Source organism: Tetrao urogallus (assembly GCF_951394365.1).
Source record: "Tetrao urogallus genome assembly, chromosome: 8".
NCBI lineage: Eukaryota > Metazoa > Chordata > Aves > Galliformes > Phasianidae > Tetrao > Tetrao urogallus.
In genome coordinates, this window is record NC_136821.1 from 23,157,715 (window position 1) to 23,183,798 (window position 26,084).

At 36.5% G+C, this 26,084-nt stretch overlaps 1 protein-coding gene across 1 annotated transcript in view; it reads right to left on the bottom strand.

Annotated features, from left to right (window-relative positions):
• PDE1A (phosphodiesterase 1A) overlaps positions 1 to 26,084 on the bottom strand; it is a gene marked incomplete at both ends in the record, with an annotated part of 150,991 nt that overhangs the window by 49,199 nt on the left and 75,708 nt on the right. Inside the window, one exon of the mRNA XM_079539130.1 lies at positions 8,934 to 9,047. Within this exon, the coding sequence (XP_079395256.1) occupies positions 8,934 to 9,047 (114 nt within the window). The remainder of the gene's footprint in view (positions 1 to 8,933; positions 9,048 to 26,084) is intronic.

Genomic DNA, 26,084 nt, shown 5'->3' on the forward strand with positions numbered 1-26,084 from the left:
TCCATAGTCTCATTCCCCAAAGCAACCTGACTGAAGTCAGGACATGGTTGGTATTTACTTTCTCTGTTAGAGCTACACAGTTGTTCTCGTAAGTCAGCCTCAAAGTAAAACTGTAGTACGGCAAGTACCACTGAATTGCAAACCATGAACTCCAGTTCAAATTAAACTTCAGTTTAATAAAACACATATTAATTTACCAAGGCACGTAATTTAGCTTTTTCTCTCCTAAACTTAAAAATGCTAATAAACAAATGTAGCAGACCAACAAAAAACACTTTACCTGTGGCATACCTGGAATTGTCTTAAACACTTCCTAAATAAGACCATCACCCTGACAACAAATTGGAGGCTGAAGATGTGGTTGAGTGGAGGGAGTCCTGCAGAGACAGGACAGACTTGCTCTGTCCCAAACTGCCATTTGCAGCAGTTTAGGCAAACTTGTCTATTGTAAACTTGTTGCGAACTTACTGACAAACTTGTGATGGCAAACCCCACCTGAAAGGAAGCCTAAGAGAAGTTCTGGAGGGCTTTGAGACTTCAATACTTGGAAGCTTCTAGACAAGCACTCTCACAGACTGAGGACCTCCCTGTCGGCTGGACAAACACTGGAACCTAGACTGGTCATCTCTTTGTCTGTCTGTCTCTCACTCTGTCCCTCTCTCCGCACTCCACCCTCCATCTCTCTCCTTTCTTTTTCCCTCGTAAAGTTGGTAGGTAATACAAGGTTTATTTGAATTTCTTATAAAAACACATGGTTTAGCTGCACAGCTTTGACAGATATAGTTGTAAGAGTGCTGATGCTTTTAAGATAATTGTAGTACAGAGATTCTCATTAAAACTGATGACTGTGTTTGGACCTTGAGTATCGTTTTACCTTAACCTAACAAGGGGGATTTGCAAATCTGGTCACCGCACACTCTTTACAGGTGGCTCGTGACTATGAAGAAAAATGCTCTAACAAAATGTGTGCCACAGAAAGTACTTTTTCTTCAACATGAAGTCAGAATTTCAGGGTTACGTACAGTTATTTTGCCCATATATCATTAGCCTATTAAGTAGATGCAATATGTGGAAGAGAGATGTGTGGGAAGAAGAGGGGGAGGCTTAGGTTATTTAATTCTATTCATTCCATGACTGGAGCTCCCATTGACAGTTGTGGGAATATGTAAGATATGGCCCATGGCATTTCAGCTTAGCAGTCAATTAACACTGCAGCCATAGTAACTAATAACCTGATTTTCTTGTCATAGTACTGTGTTTTTCTATCAAAAGTAATTCTTCAAAATTTAAGCAGTGATCATTTCTAGCTCTTTTTTCATTTAATCAGAATTTTAAATATAGTAATGGGCGAGTCAGAAGTATATTTCTTTTCCCTTAGGAATATATCAAATGTACCATGGAGGAAAAGATGGAAAAGCAAATGAAAAAAAGAAAAATTAGATAATAGCTGAGGAGGAAAAAAAAAACTACCAGTGCCAATCAGTCATTTTACTTAACTGAGATGGTGAAAGATTTCAAAGAACACAGATGAGCATTATGTGATCCAGGGAAAGGATGAGAGAAGGAAGTATTAGCTCTTTATTGCTTAGCTAATTAATCAAGCTAATGACCTAGCCAGTAAATTGACCAAACTCCTCTTCTAGGTCTGGAAACAGAAGGCAAAGAATTTATAGCCCAAATGGATGATTTACATTTTTCCTAATTATTTGTGTCTCACTATATTCATGAATGAGCATGAATCAATATCTTTAATCAATATTTACATCCTCATAGGACAGTACAATTTCTACTTACTTTCAGTAAAAGATTAACTTGGGCACCACTGAAGATTAAGCAAACAGCAAAAATGATTGTGGCCCATTATAGGTATATAAAAGTCTTTCTAAATAAGTAATGAACTAATCAACACTTAAAAAATTTAGCATATTCTTCAAAAAACTTGTCCTCAGATTTAGAACTTCAAATTAATTAACTATTAATTAATTACAGCAAATGCCAAAGACTGGATGAAATACATTATGAAAGCAGATAACTAATGGGTGAAGGGCCATCATCACTGGAAATATTTAATTTTTGATAGGTACTGCCTTTCAACTTGCTTTTCTATACAGAAATGCAGACCTAGACAACAAATAGTCTTAAAATTCAGCTCATGATATCCATTATTTAAAAAAATTGAATTTTTCAGGAGTATATCTGTTACTTTATATATTTTCCTGTTTTTGATCAATTGCTTTAATTCCAGAAGCTCTGTAGAACAGGGTCTATTGCAGGGCATGACTCAAATAAATTGACATCAATCACTTTGAGATATAAACATTCAGTAACTTTCTGAAAATGTAGTCAGGCCATTTATTAAATGGCTGAACTGATCTGCAGAATTTTAGTCAAAGTTAACAGATTGTCAATAACTTTCGATCTTATACGTATACATAATTTTGATGCTGTTTTAAGTTCCCCTTTCAGAAAAGCTTTTGGTTTAGTACAAAAGCCTTTGGAGGTTTATTTTAAATTTTACACAGCTGGAATACACTGAATTACTCTCAGCAAAATAAGCTTTTTTTCTCAGTGATTTCTAAATATCACTTCTAGAATCACTTAATAGGTGAACTGAATAATTTTCTTCATGTGACATATTTATTAATGACAAAGCAATGTATATTTAATGACGGACTGGATACAGAGGACAGCAATACACACTCATAGCAAGCTGGTTGGATCATGAGTACTTAAGACTCTGATTTAACTTCACATTTAAATAACTGTCCCTTTCAATTTCCCCTCCACTAAGTAATCTCACACAGGAGTCATAAAGTCCAGTTTTTTTCATCTGGCAAATAATTACCAAATAGGACATCTTATTCCACTTGTTTTAGCCATGTAACAGTAGACTGATTACAATTCACAAAGTCAGCTGGATTTGGTACGCTACCTGTGAGTGGGACTGAAAGGCAAACAGCCCTGTAATGTCAAGCAACCAGCTCCTGCTGTGAGATGCTAAGCAGCAGCTGCTCTAAGCTGATTTAGTGGTAGCTTAGAGCCTTTTAACGCTAATGTGAAATATAACTTATGAAAATGAAATAATAAAGAAATGCATAAGATGGAGCCTTCTCTGACTTTCATTCTTATTTAAAATACAGAGAAGCTGCTAAATCCATATCAATGGCCACAACAAAGTGAAAAAAGACACAAGGGTTTCAAATAAGTATCCAAGTCATTTATTTTGGGAAATATTAATTACTAGTCTCAGACAGAGCAGCTGCTATGGGCTCAGTCTGTTGCAGTACTGAGAACAGGCAACAGCCTCTTCCTGCTTGCAAACGCAACCAAAGCTGTGCTACACTCACTGTTCCTCACCTTGGAATCTCCAGGAAGCAGGGGAGAATACCACTGAGTTAGTGGGCTGCTGCTATGCTCCATTCATGGTCTCATCACAGAGAGCTCTGTGAGCACCAGCAACTAGCCAAAACTAGGCTCGGCTCGGCTCGGCTCGGCTCGGCTCGGCTCGGCTCGGCTCGGCTCGGCTCCTCTCCTCTCCTCTCCTCTCCTCTCCTCTCCTCTCCTCTCCTCTCCTCTCCTCTCCTCTCCTCTCCTCTCCTCTCCTCTCCTCTCCTCTCCTCTCCTCTCCTCTCCTCTCCTCTCCTCTCCTCTCCTCTCCTCTCCTCTCGATTCCACATGACAATGTAGGACATGTGTCCCCATCATAAATACTTCTGTGGTGTGTTTTCAGAGGACACGTAGATGTTTGGTGATGTTGTTAACTCTAACTCTTGCAAGTGGCACAGTCAGTGTTTAGCATTTTTCCCGGCTGGCAGCAGCAGAAATACTTGGTATTTCTTTTTACTATTTACTTGGAGCAGTGCTCTGGAAATTCATTATGGTCCTAGGTGTATAGAACAGCTGCAGACACAAAGACTGGGTTTAATGACCTCCTGTTTCACTAAGTTTATGCATATCCGAATGCAAACATTTTTAAATAAGGAGTTTTTCCTCAAAAAGACTGCTGTGTTTATTTTATGGTATCATTTAAATACCTCCAGCACTTCCAGATCTCTCATGCAAACAGATGACACGTATTATTACAACACCACTTACCCTTAATGAGATTTCCTTTCTGCCTCAAGAATGTGGCAATGACTTGTATTTGTTATTTTTCCTTGATGACTCAAACAAAGATGCTGAAAGCAATTGCTAGCTATATAAAACACATCTCATTCACATATTACTGAAATATGAACTCATCTAAGTTAGAAGTTCTCAAAAGACTGAAGTCTTTTAGAAGGGTATTTTACAGTATAAAACCAGTCATATCTATGCATGGAATTGAAAAAACACAGATAAATATCTTCCTGAAATCAAGTCTATTTTGTAAAATATTAAAGCACATGAAGTGTAAAAATAAAACTTTTAATAGGAACAAAAAATTCTGACTTTATCCAGAACAACTTAAAAACATTTTCCACAGTAAGTTTAAATTTTCAGGGTTTTTGGCTTTCAAATGCTTTTTTTTTTCTTAATTTTGTCATTTCCATCTACATTTTACTTGACTTATTTTCTTCTCACTTACCACAAATGAAGAGCTGTGTTTACAAGGAACGGAACAGCTGTCCTCACTGGATTATCAGGCTGTATTTATTTCCTGTTCAACTCTAAAAATCCTTCTTCCACTACCTCAAGCCAAGTGTCAGGTACAAACGGAGAAAATTCTGCAAGACTTGTCAGAATTATTTATAACACCTATTGAGTAAGTCTGAACTTCTTCCACAGAGATCTGCTGAGTGAGAGGTTCACTGATTATTTTTAGCTGACACTGAGCCTCCGCTCCAGTGACCAAAGTGCTAGTTTTCTTTCAAGGAAGTGTCTCGTGTGCCTTACAATTGTGCAGTACTGACAGATGCAGCAGTCCTAAAAAGTGTTTGATAAAGAAGCTTGTTAATTAACATGGGGCCACAGATAATTAAGCTCAGAGAAAAGCAGCACTTACATATATCTGACTTCTCTCCATTTTCCAACTTCCCGTCAGCTCAGAATCTTTCATACAGCATACTGAAAATCACTACCCCAAATCAATTTTTCATAATTTGGGGATGCTATTTCTACTATCTGGCTAGTTCCAAAAGAGTCTGTTCTCAGAACACTGTAATTAAAACCTGCTGTGTTACCTCTCTGCCTTTTCACCAACCCAACTGCATACATTTTTAGAAAGAGCTTGTATGGATATAAGTATGTGTACCCAGTTTTTAAAAATGCTACATTATTCTCAGATCAGAGGCCACAGCAGAGAGCAACAGAACAGCAGAGAAGCAAGTAAGAGGACCTGAGGAAGGTGCTCCTTACTCAGCTAAAGGGTTGGAATTCTATAGTCCATTTCAAGCTGATGGTTGTACGCTAAATGAAAACTTAAGGTACTGCCAGCTTGCACATATTTGCATGTCCACATACAACTTTATAGAATTGAAAGGCCTTTCAATCAAAGTAAATCAAATCTCTCTCTGTTCACTGCTATTCCTAATCTGACTATTGAGATACTTTAGAGGGCTCTCTGTCAACTGGTATTGAGTTCTGTCTCCCAGAAAATGGGGGAGGAAGAAAACATCACAGACAGGATCTAGTTTTAGTGCCTGGTTGAAGCTGAGGTCTTCTTGGATATGTAAGCAATGGTTTAGTAAAACACAAAATATGGCTCTTTTAATGTGAGTTGAGTGCTCTGTACTGAACCTTTTGTCCTAAACCTGCAATACTTTGGACAAGGAGACATCGTTGCATTTTCTATATTGTACATCAAATCTCAGGATTATTTTTTTTTTAGATGGGAAAGTGTCAAAATTTAAAACAGTAGTACAGATAATATTTTAAATATTTTAGAATTTCACAATACTTCACAAAAGTGGAAACTCAGCCTGTATTCTTACCATACATTTAACAGAAGGTCCAAACAATGCACCATTCTAAATCTGAATCTCATTGCATTAGTCCAGAGACAGAAAATAAATTCAGAAACTATAAACCAAAACAGACAATATGGAATATAAAGTACTAAACACTAAAAATAGGAGAATAAAATTTGAAGAATTGGTTTCATTAAAGTTACTTCATTTTTAACTGTTACTCATGCCATAAGTAGCATGGGCAAGGAAAATTCCTTTACATCATAATACTTCAGAAAAATAGCTGTAGGTATGGGAGGAAATACATAATCCATATGCTTAATGTATATATATAGAGAGAAAATAATAACAAAAATTAGTATGTCTATCAGCTCAGTTTGCAGTTGTGTTGGAGAAGTATTCAGTGAGTTACAACAAAACTAGACATCTGTCTCAGTTTTAATTAATTTCCTTTATGACTTATTATAATGAAAAATCATATTGTTACACAAAATATGGAATGCAATTCATAAATAAGATTTCAAGCTAGATATCAGGAAAAATTTATTCTCAGAAAGAGCGATGAGGTATTGGAATGAGCTGCTCAGAGGTGGTGAAGTCACCATCCCTAGCGGTGCTCAAGAAAAGGGTAGATGTGCAAGAAGGGACATGGCTTAGTGGGCGCAGGATGAAGGTTGGACATCCTGTGGTCTTCCCCAAACATAATGATTTTTTTTGAAAACATCTGAATAATCACCATTATGAGATCATAATGCTCCTAAGGTTAAGAAAATAGCCTGAGAATGACAAAAATCTTCTAGACCACTATAAAGCTAAGTATATTTATTTTCATTTGGGCAGTTTAATAATCCTGCCACTGAGACCTATGAGGGCAATAAACTTATTTAAAGAGTTTCTTACAGTGAAAATAATGCACCTGCTGCTGCTGAAATCTAAGCATTTTCAGGTGTACCAGATTTCTCTGCATATGAAATTTCTGTTACTTTTCTTGATACTCCCACACGGAGCTAGAAAGACTGGGTTCCTCGTTATAATGATACTATTTGTTTCAATAGAGGCCTTATTTTAGAAACAAAAATTTTTCACAGTCCTGGTGCTACTACTCAGAAAGAGCTATGAGTACTGTACCCACTTAATCACAGTGCCTGGGAGGTGCATGGAAGGAGTAATTACATCCTTGCTCCCAACTGACTGTGCAGCTATGACACAGCTCCGTGGTTGTTCATGCAAAATACGTGAAGTTCTGTTCACTGATGATTTTAGGGTATAGCATGATGCAGAGGTGAGGACCCAGATTTTCCAAAGCTTCTTGAGAAACTGAACTGTGTCAACAGAATTTACATTTAGAACTATTACTGGAAAATAAAATGTTATGGTGCTATTAGGGTAATATACGCTTGAAGAGAAGTGTGTTGATCATTTCTTTGTACATCTCCCTAAGAAATTTTATCACTTTAACTTCAAACTATTTTAAATGCACAAACCAGTCCTTGATACAATACGATACAAAGGAAGCTTAATTAACTTAAATCAATCAGCAAAACTGAAATAATTATATTCGTAGTGGTACATAAATGGAATTAACTACGACTCAGCTGCTCTGGAAGTCTCTCTTACAGTATAAAGTCATAAGAAATTTCTGAATGATGGATGATGGATTTTCTTTCGCACATAGGTCACACAATGATAATCATACTGAGGACTATGTCACGAAAAAAATGAGTTCTATAGTCTTTTACAGAACTGGACAGGCATTAACTCTAAGAGCAGGACGCCAGCAGAAGTGATTTTGCTAGCCCAGTCTGTATTATAATCTGGGAAAAACAGAGCATTGGTACCAAATTTGCTATTGTTTTCATCCTTCTGTTTGCAAATGTTTATGCTTTCTATTGCCTAATAGTTGATGCTCCTAATTACAAACCAGCAAGGTTTGGTGTGTGAATCACACACATTAAAGGAAAGGAAACTGGAAGAAGTTAGAGCTGCAGTTTATGCACTGTATCACATTTGCAGACTTCCAAGAAGAAAGAGAGGATGAAATAGCTAGGTCTGTGCAATAATTAGTAGATGGCAGACTTCCTAAATGTCAGAAGGGACTGAGACTAGACATAGCATGCGTGCTCCAGCAGTACTGAAGAGGGTTTGGCAGACTGTTTTACAAGAACATTCTGCTTTAAAAAAAAAAAATAAAATAAGCATGTTGAAATAAAATTGTAAATTAGCTAGTTCGCATCAATTATATTACATATCTTAAAATGTTTTCAGGAAGAACTTTTACTTAGAAGTTCCAATTTCATTGAAGTCAACCCACATTTAAGATGACTGCCATTAATACTGCCAGTAACGATAAATACAAACAAATAATTAAATACCATAAAATAAATCACAACTTTTCGTTAACTTATGTGTTAGTGGCCAGATTATAATACCCTGACTCATATCTGTGAGCATTTCATTTCCAAACAGCTCATTTTTTTCGTGACATAGTCCTCAGTATGATTATCATTGTGTGACCTATGTGCAAAAGAAAATCCATCATCCATCATTCAGAAATTTCTTATGACTTTATACTGTCAACATCTGGCAAGTGAAGATGACAGAAACTAAGCAAATCCTCCAGATGATGGTTACACCTCATCTTCAAAATCTTAAGTGCTTTAACCTTGTCACTAAAAAATCTAAAAGCTACCCATTATTCTGAGTTGCAGAGATCTTCATTTCATAACATTTACAACTGCATGCAAAGACTAGATTTGTAAAATGTAACTCCCAACTGCTCTTCCTTTTTTAAACTAAAAGAGGGGAGGTTTAGGTTAGATATAAGGTAGAAATTGTTTACTCAGAGGGCGGTGAGACACTGGCACAACTGCCCAGAGAATCTGTGAGTGTCCCATCTCTGGAGGCGTTCAAGGCCAAATGGAATGGGGCCCTGGGCAGTTGAGCTGGTGGGGACAGCCCTGCCGTAGCAGGGAGGCTGGAACTATGTGATCTGTGATGTCCTTTCCAACTCAAACCATTCTATGATTTTATTCATGTCAGACTCACCTGGTTTCATCAATATAAACTGCCTCCAGCACAGATGCTGCATATTCAATGTTCTTTTTTAAATCCACCACATTGATGTCACCTTTCTCCAGTTGCTTCACCAAGCATCTTAATCTGTGGAAGAAAAAAAAAAAAATGTATATGTCAGGGCATTGCTTATTTCAAATTTTAGTAACAGCTTCTTCCATCTGGAATATTGGAAGCAATGCAACAGTCACTGTGAAGAGACCTCCGATGCATTTTTTGTCTTTTTTTGTTTTTAAATCCACTTTGAGAACACACATAACATAATTGTTCACACATAATTGTCCATTCTTTACAGCTTATCAAATATGTAAGGTCCATTAAGAGTCAGAGGTCCAATAAGTCAGAGAGGACTCGCTAACTATGATCACAGGTATTTTATATTAATTTGTGACACTGCTAGTCTCCAGTTTTGTTTAAACACTAAATAAAGCTTTGCAGGTTGTCATACATGGTTTTTCCCTGCTTAAAACTTGGGTTATATTTTTAATATCCATGACACATGGACTTTCCTTCATTTTAATGACTTTATTTTTATTTTGGCCTCCAGTATATTTTTGCTGCAGAATATGAACTAATGTGGAGCTCCACTGCTCTGTGTTTACAGAGAATTCATCATTATACCAGAAGAAAGGTGGTGCCTATGGCATTAGAAAAATCCAAATATTTTCCCAAGTGTGCTTTAACTTTTAGTTTTGAGAACATTCTTTTACATTACAAACATGGAAACGCCCAAAAGAGATTTTGTAATGCATGGACTCATGCCTCTGTGGCAATAAACTTGCACAGACAAATTACTTGAACATCAGATTCCTCCTAAACTCTTTGATGAGAACACTTCTGACAGTGCTCAGTTAAACCATATGGAGAAATCACAGCACTGCAGATAAATAAAAAATTATCAGTAACTCTGTAGAGCTGTGACAAAAAGGATGTTCAGACAAGTATGGATATTTTCTTCTTTCTGTGCAAATCTCTAAGCTGAAATGATTTACAGTTTTGTAACATACAAGGCAGATTCTTGTAAAGATATATTATGATTTTAATAATAAAATTATTATAACAATCATTTATTATTTTAACGGTTTTGATGGGATAATGTTTTTATGTTATGAAATGTGAAAAAAATTGTGAAACGAGCATCTAGTTCAGAAGTCTGTTGAAATTAATTGAATTGAAAAAATTGAAATTAGTCATCTAATGCTGGCTACTTATAGAGAAAATCTATAACATGCAACACATTGTATAAATATAAGCAATACAAAATCAGTAGAAATAATGAATAGAAAAAAATAGGCAAATGAAATTATGGCAGATTTATGTTCATTTATTTTTATTAGCATATAAAATATTTGATTCAACCTAATTAAAATGTATGATTTTTTTTTTTTTTAATGATGCAGTGTTGGGAATAAATTTCCCACAAACTTGGAAAGTATTATTCCGTCATAAAACAACCTTCATGTTTTTCCTTTATATTTATTTGGAAATAAGCATAATTTTAGCTTATGGTATTGTGAAAGATCAGCTTCCTCAGTTCTTCAAAGTCTTACCTGAAATTAGTACCGAGCATAATACAAATAGGGCTCTTAGCAACCATAACCACTTGGTATGCTACACAATGCATTACGTATAAATGGAATGGGAAAATTAGAGTTGATTTTTTTCTTAGAGGGTTGAAGTGGGTGGCTGAAATACTGTGAGAATGCATCTCCTACACAGAAACAACCTTATGCACAAGGAGGCAGTTCTAGAACTTTGTTCCCTCTCTCTCAGAGCACCTAATGACTGCAGAAGCAAATTCACTAAGCAAGCTGGCAGTACTCGGTGCATGCACAGTAACTCTCCTGAGATTTGCTTCTCAGCAGTGCATGCACCCATGCATACGGTTTCTCCCGCGCACAGACACCACTGCTACAACTTGCCAATAATTTAACCATTTGTGCTGTTCCCTTGGTGTCAGATTTCACTTTTTGAGGTGGAAGGGTAAACTGATTTAAAAATGCATCATTTAACAGAGGGAGAACCAGGCTAGAATACAGCAATCATGGTTCAAAATTGCTTAAAACCCTATGATTTCCTGTAGCGTATTTTGCTCTTAACTGTATGGCTCTGTTTCCTCAGGGCATAGATCAAATGACAGATATGTGGAATTATTTGTATGCTTGCAGGAGGAAAGAAAATCCAGAGGGAGTTGGAAAGCAACAAAGACCTTGCAATACCTTACTTCACAGGTCACAGTCAGCTGATGCAGTTTGCCCTGCAGCTATCATTTCTTACACTAGGAAGAATGCGGAACAAAATAAAACATCAGGAAATTTGGGAAAGTCTTCTCAGGCAACGTTAAGGGGATTCTGAAGAGGTCACAGAGACAGGAAAAGACAAAACTCATACATTTCAGTGCTGACCTGGTCACCTCACACATCCGCATTGTGTGGTTATGTTCTCAAGAATGTCTGCAGCTGACCCAATGCAGCTCTCCATAAAACCACAGGATAATATGGTTGAAGGGGATGCCTACCTGGTCCAAGCCCTTGCTTAAAGCAGAGTCAGCATCCAAAGTAGATGAAACTTCGAAGTCAGATCAAATTGCAAGAGGCTTTTCCAACTGAGTTTGTGATATTCTCTAGCATGGAGATTCCACAAACTTCAACCAGTTCCAGTATTTAATCAGCCAGAGATACAGAGAGAATATTTCAATAATGAGATTGAATATTCTTTACTGAAAATGTCACTTTGATAAAAAAAATAAATACATCAGCTTATAAGACAAAACAAGTGTTAAAATGCTTATAGTGCAGCATTCTGCAAGACAAAGGAATTTTTGTAAAAAGGAGAAAGAAAAAGAACTAAAAAATAGTGATTACTGCAGCTGGACAGGATTGGGTTTTGTTTGTTTTTGTGGAATTACATGTAATAAGTGAAAAAGAAACATGAGAAATACAATTGGAAAACTTGAAATGCTACTTAAAACTGGAGCTAAAATTTGTACGATCCTGCCTGTGAAATGTAAGAAAGAAATAATGAGAAAAATCTGAAGTAGCAAATAGCCGTGAAATAGAAAAATGAACTGTTTTGAGGTACAAAATAAACTGTATGCAGAGCTAACACAACACAATAGAAAGAAATAGACTTATGGAGAAAGAAACATCTTATTTCTCTCAGGACAAATAACAAGCACAGTTTAAAACTACCAGTCCCAGTTTGTAAGGGTGAGAGAGACATCTGCAAGTAATAAAGGCAGTGGGTGGAGAGCCAACTTCTGTCCTATTAGGTAAACACCACTAACAGCCATGATGCAGGAGTAAGAAACATTGCTGGACAATGCAGGCACACTCTGCCCCCACCTGCCTTTGACAGTGAGCAGGCGCAGGGGCTGGGCTTGCTTGGCCCTCACCCTTCAGCCTCTGACACCTCTGCCCAGCAAGAATACTCGTCTGCTTTCCCAGCAACTGTCTTCATCTTCCAAGTGGGCCTCCCCACTGCCAAGCACTGCAAAGAACCAGCTTTTTAACCTACACATCTGGACTTAGCTTAAAACTGCTTTGGAAACTTTGTGCAAAATAGTTGGCTTTTGCAACAGATAAAGGGGGAGTGAAGTAAACTGTAAAATAAACCATAAATAAACCTTGTTTCCTATTATATTTTGAAGATAATGGAAGTCACTGTTGAGGGATGGACAGTGAATACATTGATATTATTTTAAAATAAAATATTAATAATAATATTCTAAAAATGCTTATGCTAATTTCAGAGGAAAAAGATATTTGTATTAATATTTAGTAATCACAATGTAATTTTAAAATGGTGTGTATTGTTTAAGTTAAGTACAACTACAACTAATAAATTGTTATGTTTCATGAACTGGTTGAGAAAATCCTTGCTGTGTGCCAAATGTATTAATTACTTGAAAAGATGATGAGTAAGTCCTGACAATGTGTAAAAAAGACTGAGGACAGAACCAACACTTTCCTGTAAACTGCGATTTCATATTTTGTTTGGACAACTTAATACTGACTAAGAAGATTAACTTGATTGTAATTACTGTTACATGAGTGATTTAACCCTCTAAATGAACATTATAAACTAAAAATGGACGGGTACGTAATATGAAATTAAAAGTAAGGTGGAGGATAGTAACCATTTTCTGACAATCCAATTAGTTCATATAATCACAGAATCATAGGGATTGGAAGGGACCTCAAGAGATCACAGAATTGCAGGGGTTGAAAGTGACCTCCAGAGATCACTGAGTCCAGTCCTCTGCTAAAGCACATACCCTGCGATAGGTCACACAGGAAGGCTTCCAAATGGGTTTTGAATATCTCCATAGAAAGAGACTCCACATCCTCTCTGGGCATCCTGTTCCAGTGCTCCATCACCCTTACCATAAAGAAGTTCTTACACGTTAGTACAGAATTTCCTACATTCCAGTTTTAGGGCATCACTTCTTATCCTATCACTACAAACCACTGAGAAGAGCCTGGCCTCATCCATTTGCATCCATCTCTCTTTAGATGTTTATAAACATTTATCAGATCCGCTCTCAATCTTTTCCTCCCCACGCTGAACAGATCCAGGTTAGTCAACCTTTCCGCATGTGGGAGATGCTCTGGGCCCTTAAGCATCTTTGTGGCCCTCTGCTAGACTCTGTCTAGGTGATTGTTCTCTTTTAAGAATTGGGGAGCCCAGAACTGGACAAAGTAGCCAGGGCAGATCAGAGGGGAATCAACCTGCTGGCCACTCTCTTTTCAATGCACCTCAGGATACCACTGGCCTTCTTGGCCACCAGGCGCATGGTGGCTGATGACTCACGGCCAACCTGTTGTCTACCAACAGATCTCCAGGATCTCCGGGTCCTTCTCCACAGAACTCATCTCCAGCAGGTCATCCCCTAACCTGTACTGATGCGTGTGGTAATTCCTCCCCAGGTGCAAGACTCTACACTTGCTCTTGTTAAATCTCATCAGGTTCTTCCTTGCCCAACTCTGCAGTCTGTCCAGGTCTTGTTGGATGGTAGCACAGCCTTTTAGCATGTTGCCAATCTTCCCAGCTTTGTATCATCAGCAAATATGCTGATGATGGAGCCCATCCGTTCATTCAGGTCACTGATGAAGACGTTGAACAAGACCAGACCCAGCACCAACCCCTGGGGAGCATCACAAGTTACAGGACATCTATATCTAAATAATCCACTTATTCCAATGAATACTTTATATAATCATATAGATCAGAAATAAAAAAGAAGTTGTAATAACAGGCATAAATTATGTACAAAGTTCACGCTCTCGCTTCTTCAAGTCAAAAATCAAAATAACATAACGGTTGTTAGAAACCTTTTAGTGGGATGGCAAGGCTATAATTCCCTTTCTGCATGTTTTCTACAGGAAAAAAGATAAATACCATCTGTGAAACAACAAAATTGCAGATACAGTTGTAATATTTTTAATACATGGTTATGAAAAACTAGATCATTAGAATGGATGAGAGGAAATAGGAAAATATTCAAAATATGCTAATAAAGGTTCAGGAGCAATCCCTTTGGTTAGCAGGTCTTGTTTCCCCACTCCCTCCTGCCATTACAATATAGACAGTAGCGTGGCTTCAAAAGAACTAGCCATTACTTCAAGACTTTTTACACAAAGGAAAATACATTGACACAAGGACACTTTGCCAGTCAAGGCAACAGGTCAATAATGGGCAAGGATTAGAATGGATAGCTCCTTATCTGGATCTTGATGTACATTTCATTCCTCTGAAAACAAAACAATGCAGTTATCTAATATTCCTTCTGGTTAGAGGTGCTGTGTCTCTACATTCTGATTCAGAGAACTGCAAGAAAGATATATCACACTTCTGGTGCTGCAAATGTGTTTAATGAAACAACTTCTCAGTCACTCCTGTGTCTGAGCCTATGCACAGGAAGCCTTGCGGTTGCTAAGGGTTTCATGAATCACAATTCATTTTGTGATTATTTTAAGCACTATGAGTGGTACACACTGATCTGTAATTATGATTCAGTCATTGGAAAATAAATATTGAATCTGCTGGTAATTCAGCCAACATTTTTATATAGTAAAACTTCATTCCCATATTGAGGAATTAAAATAGAAATTCTGCAGCTATATAGCACACACTTTCTTAATGAAAAAAACCTACATTTTTATGATGATAGTCATCTTTGCTGTTTAAATATTGATCGTATTTACGCAAGATGAAGTGGTTTTCAACAGGCAGGCATTTTACATCAGGCTTCAATTCATTTTAACTTACTCTATACGTTTTCATAGTATTAAAACTGTAATGCTGTGTAAATAATGCCATTTGGGTCTCATTTAGTATCAAGGTCAAGTGTGTTTAAAGGATTAATCAAAATTTAGTCAAAATTCCCAAATTTTCTTTAGCATCTAGCTGAAATTTCTCAAAGCCAAAGAGTCTTACGTGATTTCCACCTGAAATCACAAACCGGTCCAAGCTCTGTAAAAGCATTTTTAAATTTTTGCCTAACTCACTCTCAGCAAACCTGATCAAACATTGCAAGGGCCTGGAATGCTTCAGTAATGCTAAATGTCTCCTGTTCACAGCTCTGTAACCTTTCACTATAATCATAATCATCACCAGCTGCCCCGGAGAGAAGCCCCAGAGGAGGAGGCTTATCTGGGATCCTGTTGTGTGTTCTTCCCTGCTGTGTGTGTGTCTGTCTTGTCTCTGTCTCTCTCCCTGGCACTGCCCATCATTCCCCAAAAGTAACTTTCACCATTAGAGACTATGTGAATCTGCCCTGGCTGCATTTGTACATTCCATAGATGAAGAATATAACCTATTTCAGAGAAGCTTTAAGCATCTTTCAAACACTTCTCTCTCACTTTCACCAATGAATCATCATTAATGTTAATTCAGTTCCCCTCTTCAACAGCTTTCCAGATTGAAGCTTAATGAAAATATCTTAAAATAACTTAATATGTACACACATTTAAGTGTTTTCTGTCTTCTGTTAGATCCAACTAGTATCCAACAAGTCTCTTCCTACTCTAAATTCTGTGAGTATATTTATGAGCTCAGCTTCCACTTCCATTATCTCATATTTCCATTTCGCATTCAATCCATGAAATCAAAAACAAATATGCATGTTCTATAGGATTTGTAAACTGCAAATTATCCTTTGGATGGCTTTTGATAAATCTTTATATTTGACTGAAGATTGGCATTTGATCTATAAGGTTCCCCTGAATTGTATATACACTAGATAGAGTGCTAGCTAAAGCTGCTTAATCTTGAAATTGCCAAACACATGAACAGTCTGCACGCCTGAAAGTCTTCATCATAATCTAGCTAAATTCATTATCAAGAACAAGCTGGGAAATCAAATGTAAACTCATCACCTGCCAAAAATCATGCTTGAAAATGATGGAAGGCTTTCAGCAAGTCTTACTTGTTGAAGTTAATGTGATAATCTCACAGAAGCACATATCCCTTATTCCCTGTAGACATTTTAAAAGCTTTATTTTTGCTGCATACAGCAGCTTTAAGCACAGTGACCAAAGAAGCTGCTAAAAGACAGAAGTTAAGCCTCCAAATCTTCCTAAGCACTTCACTGCATTCTTTTTAATAATAATTTCATGGCAGGAGAAAGATATTTCCAAATAGATTATCTCACGACATTTATCCCATGACATTTGTGTGTAGGCTCTACATTCCAGCATAGAATTTGTATCCAAAACCTCTGGACCACTGGAAATTCTCGAAGTAGTGCAGACCTGGTAGAGATCACTGACTGTGCCTCAAAGGAACTCAGTTATCCTTGTCTCACAGCAGCTCTTCATGGCCACTGCATCTCATGTACTTGGAAGAAAGATCATGACCTATTTCTGACCCATGGATGGTCAGTCATAGGACAGAATGCATCTGCTGTTTTTACAGTTCTTGCTAGAAAGTATTTCTCCATTTCCTATCTGCTACAAAGTACTGCTAGAACCTGTAACTTGCTTTAGTTACTCTCAAAACTCATAGACAAAATAGATTAGTCATTAGATGGGACATAAGGAAGAAGTTTTTGCAATAAGGGTGGTGAGGCACAGCACAGGATACCCGGGGTACCCAGAGATGTGGTGGATGCCCAGTCCTTGGACACATTCAAGATCAGGCTGGATGGTGGTCTGGGCACCTGACTGAGATGTAGATGACCCTGTTCACTGTAGGGACTGTCGGAGTACATGACCTTCACGCATCCCTTCCAACTCAAATGGTTCTGTGATTCTGTCATTCTATGAAATAGTATCTCTTCATGCAGTGTTATCATCTTATCAAATGTCACACAAAATTATAAAGGTTTGATCTCTCATTACTTTCTTTTATTCTGTCTTCTCATTCACCCTGAAGCCATTAGCACAGAGGGGATGGTGCCCCCATGCTGAACCAACATGCTGAAAATTTCTTTCATTGCTGAGGTTCAGAAAAACTAGGCTGAGGACTGTTGATGCTCATCCTCAAAAAAAGCATGAAAAGAGGTAGAGAGTCCTTCCAGAAACATTATGAACACAAGCTGTCATGTAAAAAGTCAGTTGATGTTCTTCCATTTAAGACCACGTTGACTAGAATCGGTAACCTTGTACTGAAAATATTTGCTAGATTACTACTAAGAAAATACATAGCTGTGCCTGTAAAGGCTTCTAAAAGCATTCTTGGCCAATTTCTCTAATTGTTAAAGGCAGAAGATTGTTGTTTCATTTAGGAGTCCCATATAATGAAACTTAGGAAGTACCAGAATACAAAGGTTATACTTCCAATATATAAAGTAATAATGTCTTCCGGACAGGATGACAGTCGATTTCTTTTGAATTCTGTTCATAAAGTATATCAGGAGGAACAAAGCACAGATCTCTATTTATTGGAAAATAAAATATTTGTATTTTTTACTCTTCAAAATTCATTTAAAACTTTAACGGACTATTGAATAAAGTTTCAAATCATGTAAGAGTCACTCTAATTTGCCTAAAATGTTGAAGAAAAAATACCAGCTCTTTAATACAAATGTCTTTTTACTGAATAATTAACAGCTTCAACACATCTATTTCCAATAAAAAGATTTTTTTCATTCAAAAGACAAAGCAAGACATAAAATGCTTTAGCACAACAGCTATAGTAATTACAGTACAATCTTGCTGTAAAATCATTACCATCTCAGTAATTCTGAAGAAAGGATAAAGTACATGTAATGCATATAACAATGTAAAAAATATGAATAAGGGTTTTATTTAGAATTGCAATGCTGTAATTAAAATGAAGAAAAGAAAAATTGTAGGAGATGATAGAATCCAGCACTCTATGTAAAGTGTAAAACTGACTTCTGTAATTTGGAATTGTTAAGAATAAATGTTCTGTTGAAGAATTGCCAAATCAAAGTACTTCAAAGTAGATCTTGGTAATGAGAAGTAGAACATTAGAAAAGCTTAAACACACTTGAGAACTGTATAAACGTTTAAAAGAGAAAAGAATCAAGCAGACAAAGCGTCCTTTATATTCTTTGAGGGGGATGAAACGTGATATGACCATTCCTACGCATGTGAGCTTCATCTAGGTTTTGTCTACTTGAGAAAATAAATTTGAATTAAGGTCAGGTGTGAAACTGAAATTTAGTATCTATCCTTGAAATGCTTCACCTTGAGTACTTCAGAATGATAGAGCTAAACATAAACACGTCCCTGGAACTCGTCAAGAAGAATATTTCCCAAAAGGTTATTTTTGAGCAATATCACTTTCAACCCATTATCCAGCATATGGGCTATATTCATACTGTCTTTAGTTCAGCAAACAGTTGTGACAAGAACTGTGGCAAGCCAAATAAAAAATAGTTTGTAGTGAATGCCTTGCCTAGAGCAGCCATTTTTTCCTCAGCCTGGGAAGTTCCTGATGCCTCCATATACAAGGCCCAGGCTTTGTATATCCAGGAAGGTAAAAGTGGATTAAAGCTGGTGCTGAGGCTTTAGATGCTAGTGTTCCTTTGCCTTAATTCATGTTACTCATAGCAGCCTCCCCTATTCCTTCTGCTTTCACCTGATCATATTTAATAAAAACAGACCAATACACTGTGAGAAATTGTGCAGACTGTAGCAAACTGCAGCATAGCGCTTATATACAGGACATCAAAATGGCAGAGGCCACTATCCTTGTCATAGAATTGCCTAGATTTTTCTCTACCGCATCTAAGAAATTTTCAAAAGTAGCTTTTAATAACATAAAATTCTGTTCTTAATTTCTGTGTACTTCTAGGATTCCAAAATCAAAATCTGATTTTTTCAGAGTGATAATAGTACAACATCCCTAACTATACCTCTCCAGGGAAGTGAGACTTGAAGGCGTCAACTCCCTTATGGTCATGAGAACCTCTAAGTGCTCCATTTTTCAGTCCTACTAAATGAATCACTGTCCTTCAGTCTCTGTGCAAAGCCATGACATTCCTTCCAAGAACCTGGTTACGATTAAATTTTGAAACTGAAAACCAGTTAAGTTCTTGAGTCTATGAAGTAAGTGTTTATCTACGTACTTACTAGGGATTTAGAAAAAGCCTATGTGTATAAGAAAAAGCAAACATGACTTGAAATAAAAATGGACAGTAAAACAGTTTGCTAGAAAAATTTATAAAATCTAATTACATACTGTGATTTGTCTGACATTCCTAAACAATACATTGCAGTGGTTTCCATTGTATTTCAGATCCTCCTATCTTTATATTGGAATGATCATTTTTTAAATTATTCACTTTAATCTAAAATAAGACTACTCAAAGAAGTAAGCCTCTGTTCTGCTCAAAAAAAGCAAGTCAGCTGTTATACTCTTGTAACCAGTCCCAGGCCTTGATCATGAGATAGTGTTCACCTGAGTGACAACCAGAATAGTAGAAGTACTACAGCAAAGCATGAAGGAGTTACATTTTGTAAATTGATGGAAATAACAAAGTGCCTGGTTATGTAGTCTGCTATCACTATATTACTTTCTCCTCCAGATATCTACATCATTCTTGTTCAGGCTGGAGAAAAGCAAATCTCTGGGGCAAATCTCATTGAGGCCTTCCAGTGATGTGATTGTATACAACACAGGACATTCTTGAATGAACAGTGTTCAAAAGAAAAAAAAAAAAAAAAAAAAAAAAAAAAAAAAAAAAAAAAAAAAACACAGCGATACTAAAGAGCAATTCATTTTTGCTGTATGTGGTTCTACAAATGTGAACTGGTCAAGAAAACCATGAAAAAAAGAGCTAAATTTTAACTCAACTAGTGTTTACAGCCTACCTGACTGTGATGATTGTGATGAAAAGTGTACGTAACATTTTACTGCTAGTTGTACAGGTTGAGAATAATCTCGTTAAAATGGAAATTCACTGCAGAAAAAAGGGTTACCCTTTTATGGGGAGGCAACCATAGGTCATCAAAGAACAGTAACTGCATATGTGCCTAGACGCTTTAATACAGTGGTCAGTTCCTTGGTTGTCTATCTGCTATGCAATGTTCAGTAACACCTGATTTGACTGTACTCAAGTGTGCACTGTAAGTCCAAATTTTCTGTGGCTTTGGGATTTTCATAATGCTGTATTTTGTATTTATTTTGGACTACATATTTTATTTTAAGAAATAGTAAGATTATGACTTGAAGTGATTTGTGAGTTGACCCAAGGATTCAGGGATGCAATTTGGAAAAAAGAATGAGAGGTTTACGTGTTAGCATTGGCCACATGTTTTCATTTTCTGCAATGATAATCACCAAAAGATAGAGATTTAAAAAAAATCACATCTGTTTCCATTGTATACCTCAAAAATTATGGAAAAGCAAAAAGATCTCAAAAACACCCAACTGAAAGGTGGATATCTATATATATGCTCCAGTTTGTTAACACCTGCATTGACAACTGCACTCTCCTTAAGGCTGGAGGATAAAAATCACGTAATAAAGAGACCTAAGCCTAGTTCTTAAACATTTAAGGCAAAAGGATCTGCTTCCTTTTTAGGAAACCTGTGTTGAAATACCTGATAGATTAATTGAGAGCATACAGAAAAGCCAGATTAAAGCCCTTCTCTGTAATAGACTGGCAAGGAACATGAATGAAATGTGAAAAAGCCAGAGTGTAGACAATGACATTCAATATAGTAACCAAAGTAGCAAAAATACGTATTTTTATGAAGAAACTTGCCCTACCCACAATAACATGAAGTAAGAGTACCAGAACAAATAACAGCTAAAAAAGTGGTCTGTGATATAACTTTTGGAAGAATAGAGGATTATTCTCCTATTAATCCTCACTTTTTATTATGTTTTAAATTCGCTGTCTGACAAATGTGCTTCTAACCTGCATAGATCAACATATATTTTAAAATACTGCCAGTATTCTGCAGTTGGATACACGGTAATGCATCTTACATGAAAAAGAAATGAAACTAAAATTAATATAATAATTTCCCTGCAGTAGATCCTGGATCAGGTATTAAAGAAAAGCACTTGTATTACTGTGAGTCAGATTGAATGTGAAGTTAATCCATGGAGTAATTTAAAGTATATTTTTCCCTAAAAGATTTCTATTCTAGTTTTCAAAACGCACTGGTATGTAAGTACTTGTTTTAGCTTTTCATTTGCTATGATTACTATTTTGAGGCCATGCCAGCTGCATTTTGTTCAAATTTTAATCCAGAATAGTTAATCTCAGACTCTATGATGGAATACCGAAGTTCAGACAGGAGCAACGTTAAATGAACAAACACAGAACAGTGGAATAAGATATTCCTATGGTACAAAGTAATCAACCTTTTCAAAACTTACCTCGCTAAATAACAACTCCAGAAAAATCATTAATCAGAAGATACAACTATTTTCTGATAATAGAATTGGAGAGGTTTACTCAGCCAGAGCTATTTAGCTAGATTCTGATATACTTAAACAAAAACAAAAAACAAAAAACAAAAAACAAAAAGATATTGGCACCTCAACCACAAACATGATTACAGAAATGACATAAAAATGTACTAAACTTTCACGACCTGTTTAATGCTCTCTAGCTGTCTGACATAGATCTCAATTATTTTTGCAGTAAGAGGAATTAATTAATTCCTCCCAGAGGAAGAATATTTCTACATGCAGATATATATCTGAATATAAATCAAAGTGAGCCCCAAAATCTGACAACACTAAACATAACTATAGGAATATTTTTTCTTTGAGGAGGATTTGAGAGTGCTACCCCTGTGGTTTACCATCTGTGGTTTCAACCATTCTGTCACTTTTAGGATGAAAATGCAGGCCGCAGTTCTTTTTCATCACACATTAACCTCACAACTCTAGCTGCACTATGCACTTGACCTTTTTCTTTCAGAAGCCCATAAAAGCTGCTGAGTAAAGCCATTCAGATTCATTTGAAACATCAATACTCTCATCGATTTAGCCCCAAAAATGCATAAAAATGAGCACAAAGATTACAGCAATAAAGTTTATTTTCTCCTGCTTTTCCATTACTCTTTGCACTCAATTCATTTGCAGCGCTCTCCAGAAACATTTCAGTCTTATGAAATGTTATTCATAATATTGAATTGAAGTAGTAAACCTGTAGTACATCTTCTTTCCAGACCTAGCTCACAAAGAATTTGAAAATGAATCCTTTGGAAAGCCCCAGCAGGAGCAGAGCTGTGCTGGTGCCCTGCAGAGCCAAAGCAGCAGCCAGCTGAGTGAAGTAACTTTGGTGTCAGCAGGTGGGACTGGGTAGCTCTCCCACGTATGGCAGAAGGATTCACCATACCAGTACTTCCCAAACAGTGCAAGTACCAAACTGTCTCATGCTGTATCCACCAACACATCCAGATTATTGCAACTCACTGACAACAGTCATTCACTTAGTCTCAGCTGCTCTTGCTGCATAGTAGGATCCAATTTGCTCAGGATGGTTTCTGATACAGCCTCTTTAGAGCTGCAAATTATAAAATGCATACAGCAGAATGATCTTTAACTGGCTTGAAATATTCCAAGAGGAAAAAAAAATAATTACTTGATTTTCAAAACCTTTTATGAACACTATCTAACTTCACCAAATTTCCACTAGACATGGGCTTAGAAATTATGCCTTAAATGATGAAATTTTGATGTATTTTAAACAATCCAAAATGTCCTTTCTTTGATAGTGCTGGAATAAATACTACCTTAAGCATCACTAATTTTTTCAGTTGCATCCCTTATAATGCTGTAAATTTAATACATCTTAGTCCTAGGTCTGCTTTGGAAATTATAATTTTTTTTTCTTGCAGAATTGCTCCAATATTTTCTTGTGATGAATAATGCAGTTTTTGAGCTGCCTTTGAGTCTTGTCAGCACTTCCCAATCCCACATTTGTAAAACTGTGGAACTTTTCCAAAACATATTGTCTCATAAATCTTCTTTAACCAGAAAAATCTTGAAACCGTATTTTGCAGACCTACATCAGTGAATGAACATGGAAACTTTTCTTTTACAAATAGGATTATAGGAGCCCCATAAAACTCAGTTAAGAGGTTTTTCAGACCTTGCAGAGATTTTAAAAAGAAACTAAGATAAATACATAATGAAAATCCTATTCACAATGTCTACAGAAACTCTCTTCAGAGGACCTGTCATTGCATTTAACTATCTGCTCATAATTATTAAAAAGATAAACACTGTTGTAAGATGGATTCATTTTAATGCCTTGCCTCTCCTAGTGAAAATATATCCCTGCAGCTTTTCTGCTGTTGGATCAGACAGCATAATTGTGTGATCTACCAGATCATTTATCAGTGTCCTCCTACAGAAACTGGCTGTTTTTATGTAGCTGCTAGATTTAGCAGTCATTCTGAAAATTAAAAGGAGACTGTTTTACTTTGTGGCAAGCACAGCAAGTCAACAAGTTACAGTGGTTCTCCTAAGGTTGCACATTCTATTCTAAATTCAGATCTGACAATCTCAATATTTAGCTTTTATACTTAATGCCATGGCACTTCACACATAGTAAACACAAGAACTTTCATATGATTCAGAAATAACTAATTTTTTGTGAAAAAGTTGTTTTTGTTGTTTATCAAGTAGACCATAAGTATGGATCTTTTTCTCAAGCAAAATGTCACTGAAAATGATACAGTAAAAGAAGTGCTTTTGGTTTAGAATAATTAGCATTTCCATACGAAAAGCAAGCCTGTATTTTGTCAAAAACTTCTTATCAGTAAAATACCGAGCAGTGGAAGCATTTTGCAGTCACTCTGCATTTTTCTGCACGTTCAACTGGTACAGGACAGAACAGCTTTATGTCCTCAGCAGTTCACTCTCATGCACCAGCCTCTGGGCCATCTGATAAGGACTGTTCTGCTCCTCTAAATCAGTACGCACATTAGGACCTTTGCTTAGCTGACGTAAGTATTTATCGGCCAATTCCAGACCGTCTGTTTTATCAGGGGAACTCTCAGCAGTCCAACAACAAACAGCCTGGTTTCAGTTTCCAGTCTTCATGATTTTATGTTCCATTTTGCTCATGACCGCTCAGACTAGGACAGCAGGATGGGGTAGGAGCCACGATTTCCCACTATGAAAATGAGCATCTTAATTTACAATTCCATACTTCTTTCATGTGCGCACAGAAGGAAATTGACTGCATTTTTTTTTCCAGAAAGGAGCAGGTGGCAAAGTGGAGGCTAAAAATTCACGAGGGAAATAAATGAACCTATTAAGCTCCCACCCATGTTCATTTTAACTAAATTAAATTTTCTCCTATAACCAATAATAAATTATTAACAGCATGATTGTAAATGGCTGTGGAAGTGTTGTCAGCTCCAGCAAAATGTGCCAAATTCTTCATTTTAGACTAAGACCACTTCATATTCACGCACAAATATATATTTGTGACTATATTACCTAAACTAATTTCCAGTAGAACAAAGCAAAAACATCCATTTCCATCAATGGAATCAAGACTGAATCTCATGATCCAGTTGAATCAGTGGAGCCAGGCAGATTGGACATGTAACTGTCACCCTCTAGAAGAGCAGGAAATGCATCTTGTGGAAAAGTACCTGATCAAATTTTTGCTCACCCCAAAAGATTTGGGTTTCCACATGCTAAACTTTATGCCAGAACAGCAATAGTTAGAAGGTTTTGATCATGTACCACTAATGTATGTCTAGTTGACAAATTTTCATGATAGGAATATGGGATGGATTAAAAAAGATAAAGGTTCCGGAAAACTGAAGTGCATCTTATCTACTATGCAGAAAAGTTCTAAATTTCCTAAAGGCACAATGTAGATTTTTCTACTTGTTCTGTTCAGTCACTTTTGACAGAATGATAGGAAATTTTAGCTTCAGTTCTTTGTCTCTAGAGAGATACACATGAACTGAAAATATCTACAAATGCCAAAAAGAAGCAATCTATTAAACTGCTTGAAGAACCATAACTGGTGTAACACGAAAAGATTCACCGAACTTTCACCTGCTTATCAATACATATAACTGTCCATCAATGTCAGCTGGAGAGAGATGTCATGGATTTGAAAATGTGCAGGACCTGTTCAGACAAAAAAAAAAAAAAAAAAAAAAAAAAAAAGGAAAACTGCTGCCATGGTAAATGTATATTTTTCTTTGCATCTCTTTTCTTAGAGATGTATTTCCACATACCACTGTAAAGGAAACATTTCCAAGAAACTGCATATACCTGATGTGCTGGAAGAACTGGCTTCCTCCCATGACCCAACAAACAGTGCCAAAAGCAGCTCTGCTTCCTGTAGCTTTTGCTAGCTATGTCAAAGGAAAGGAGCCAATCTTTGGAGTAAGTCATGCTGTCCTCAGGTTTGAGGTTTGGCACAAGTTTCAGCTCTATCATCATGTTAAAAAATTCAATTATTAAGAATATAGTTTAATTAAAATCTTGAAAGTATTAATAAAATGTATAATCAACATAAAATATGGTAAAGACAAAAGAGCAGCATTCATAATAAAAGTACAACATAATACAAATGCCACTAATACCCATTTCAAACAAAAAATAAAAATGATTCATAAGAGAAAAGTCCCTGCTGTACTGATTTTGCTCTAAGACCTCAGCCTTTAGAACCGTGCAGCTACTTCAGTGTGCAACATTTATGCACTTGAAAGG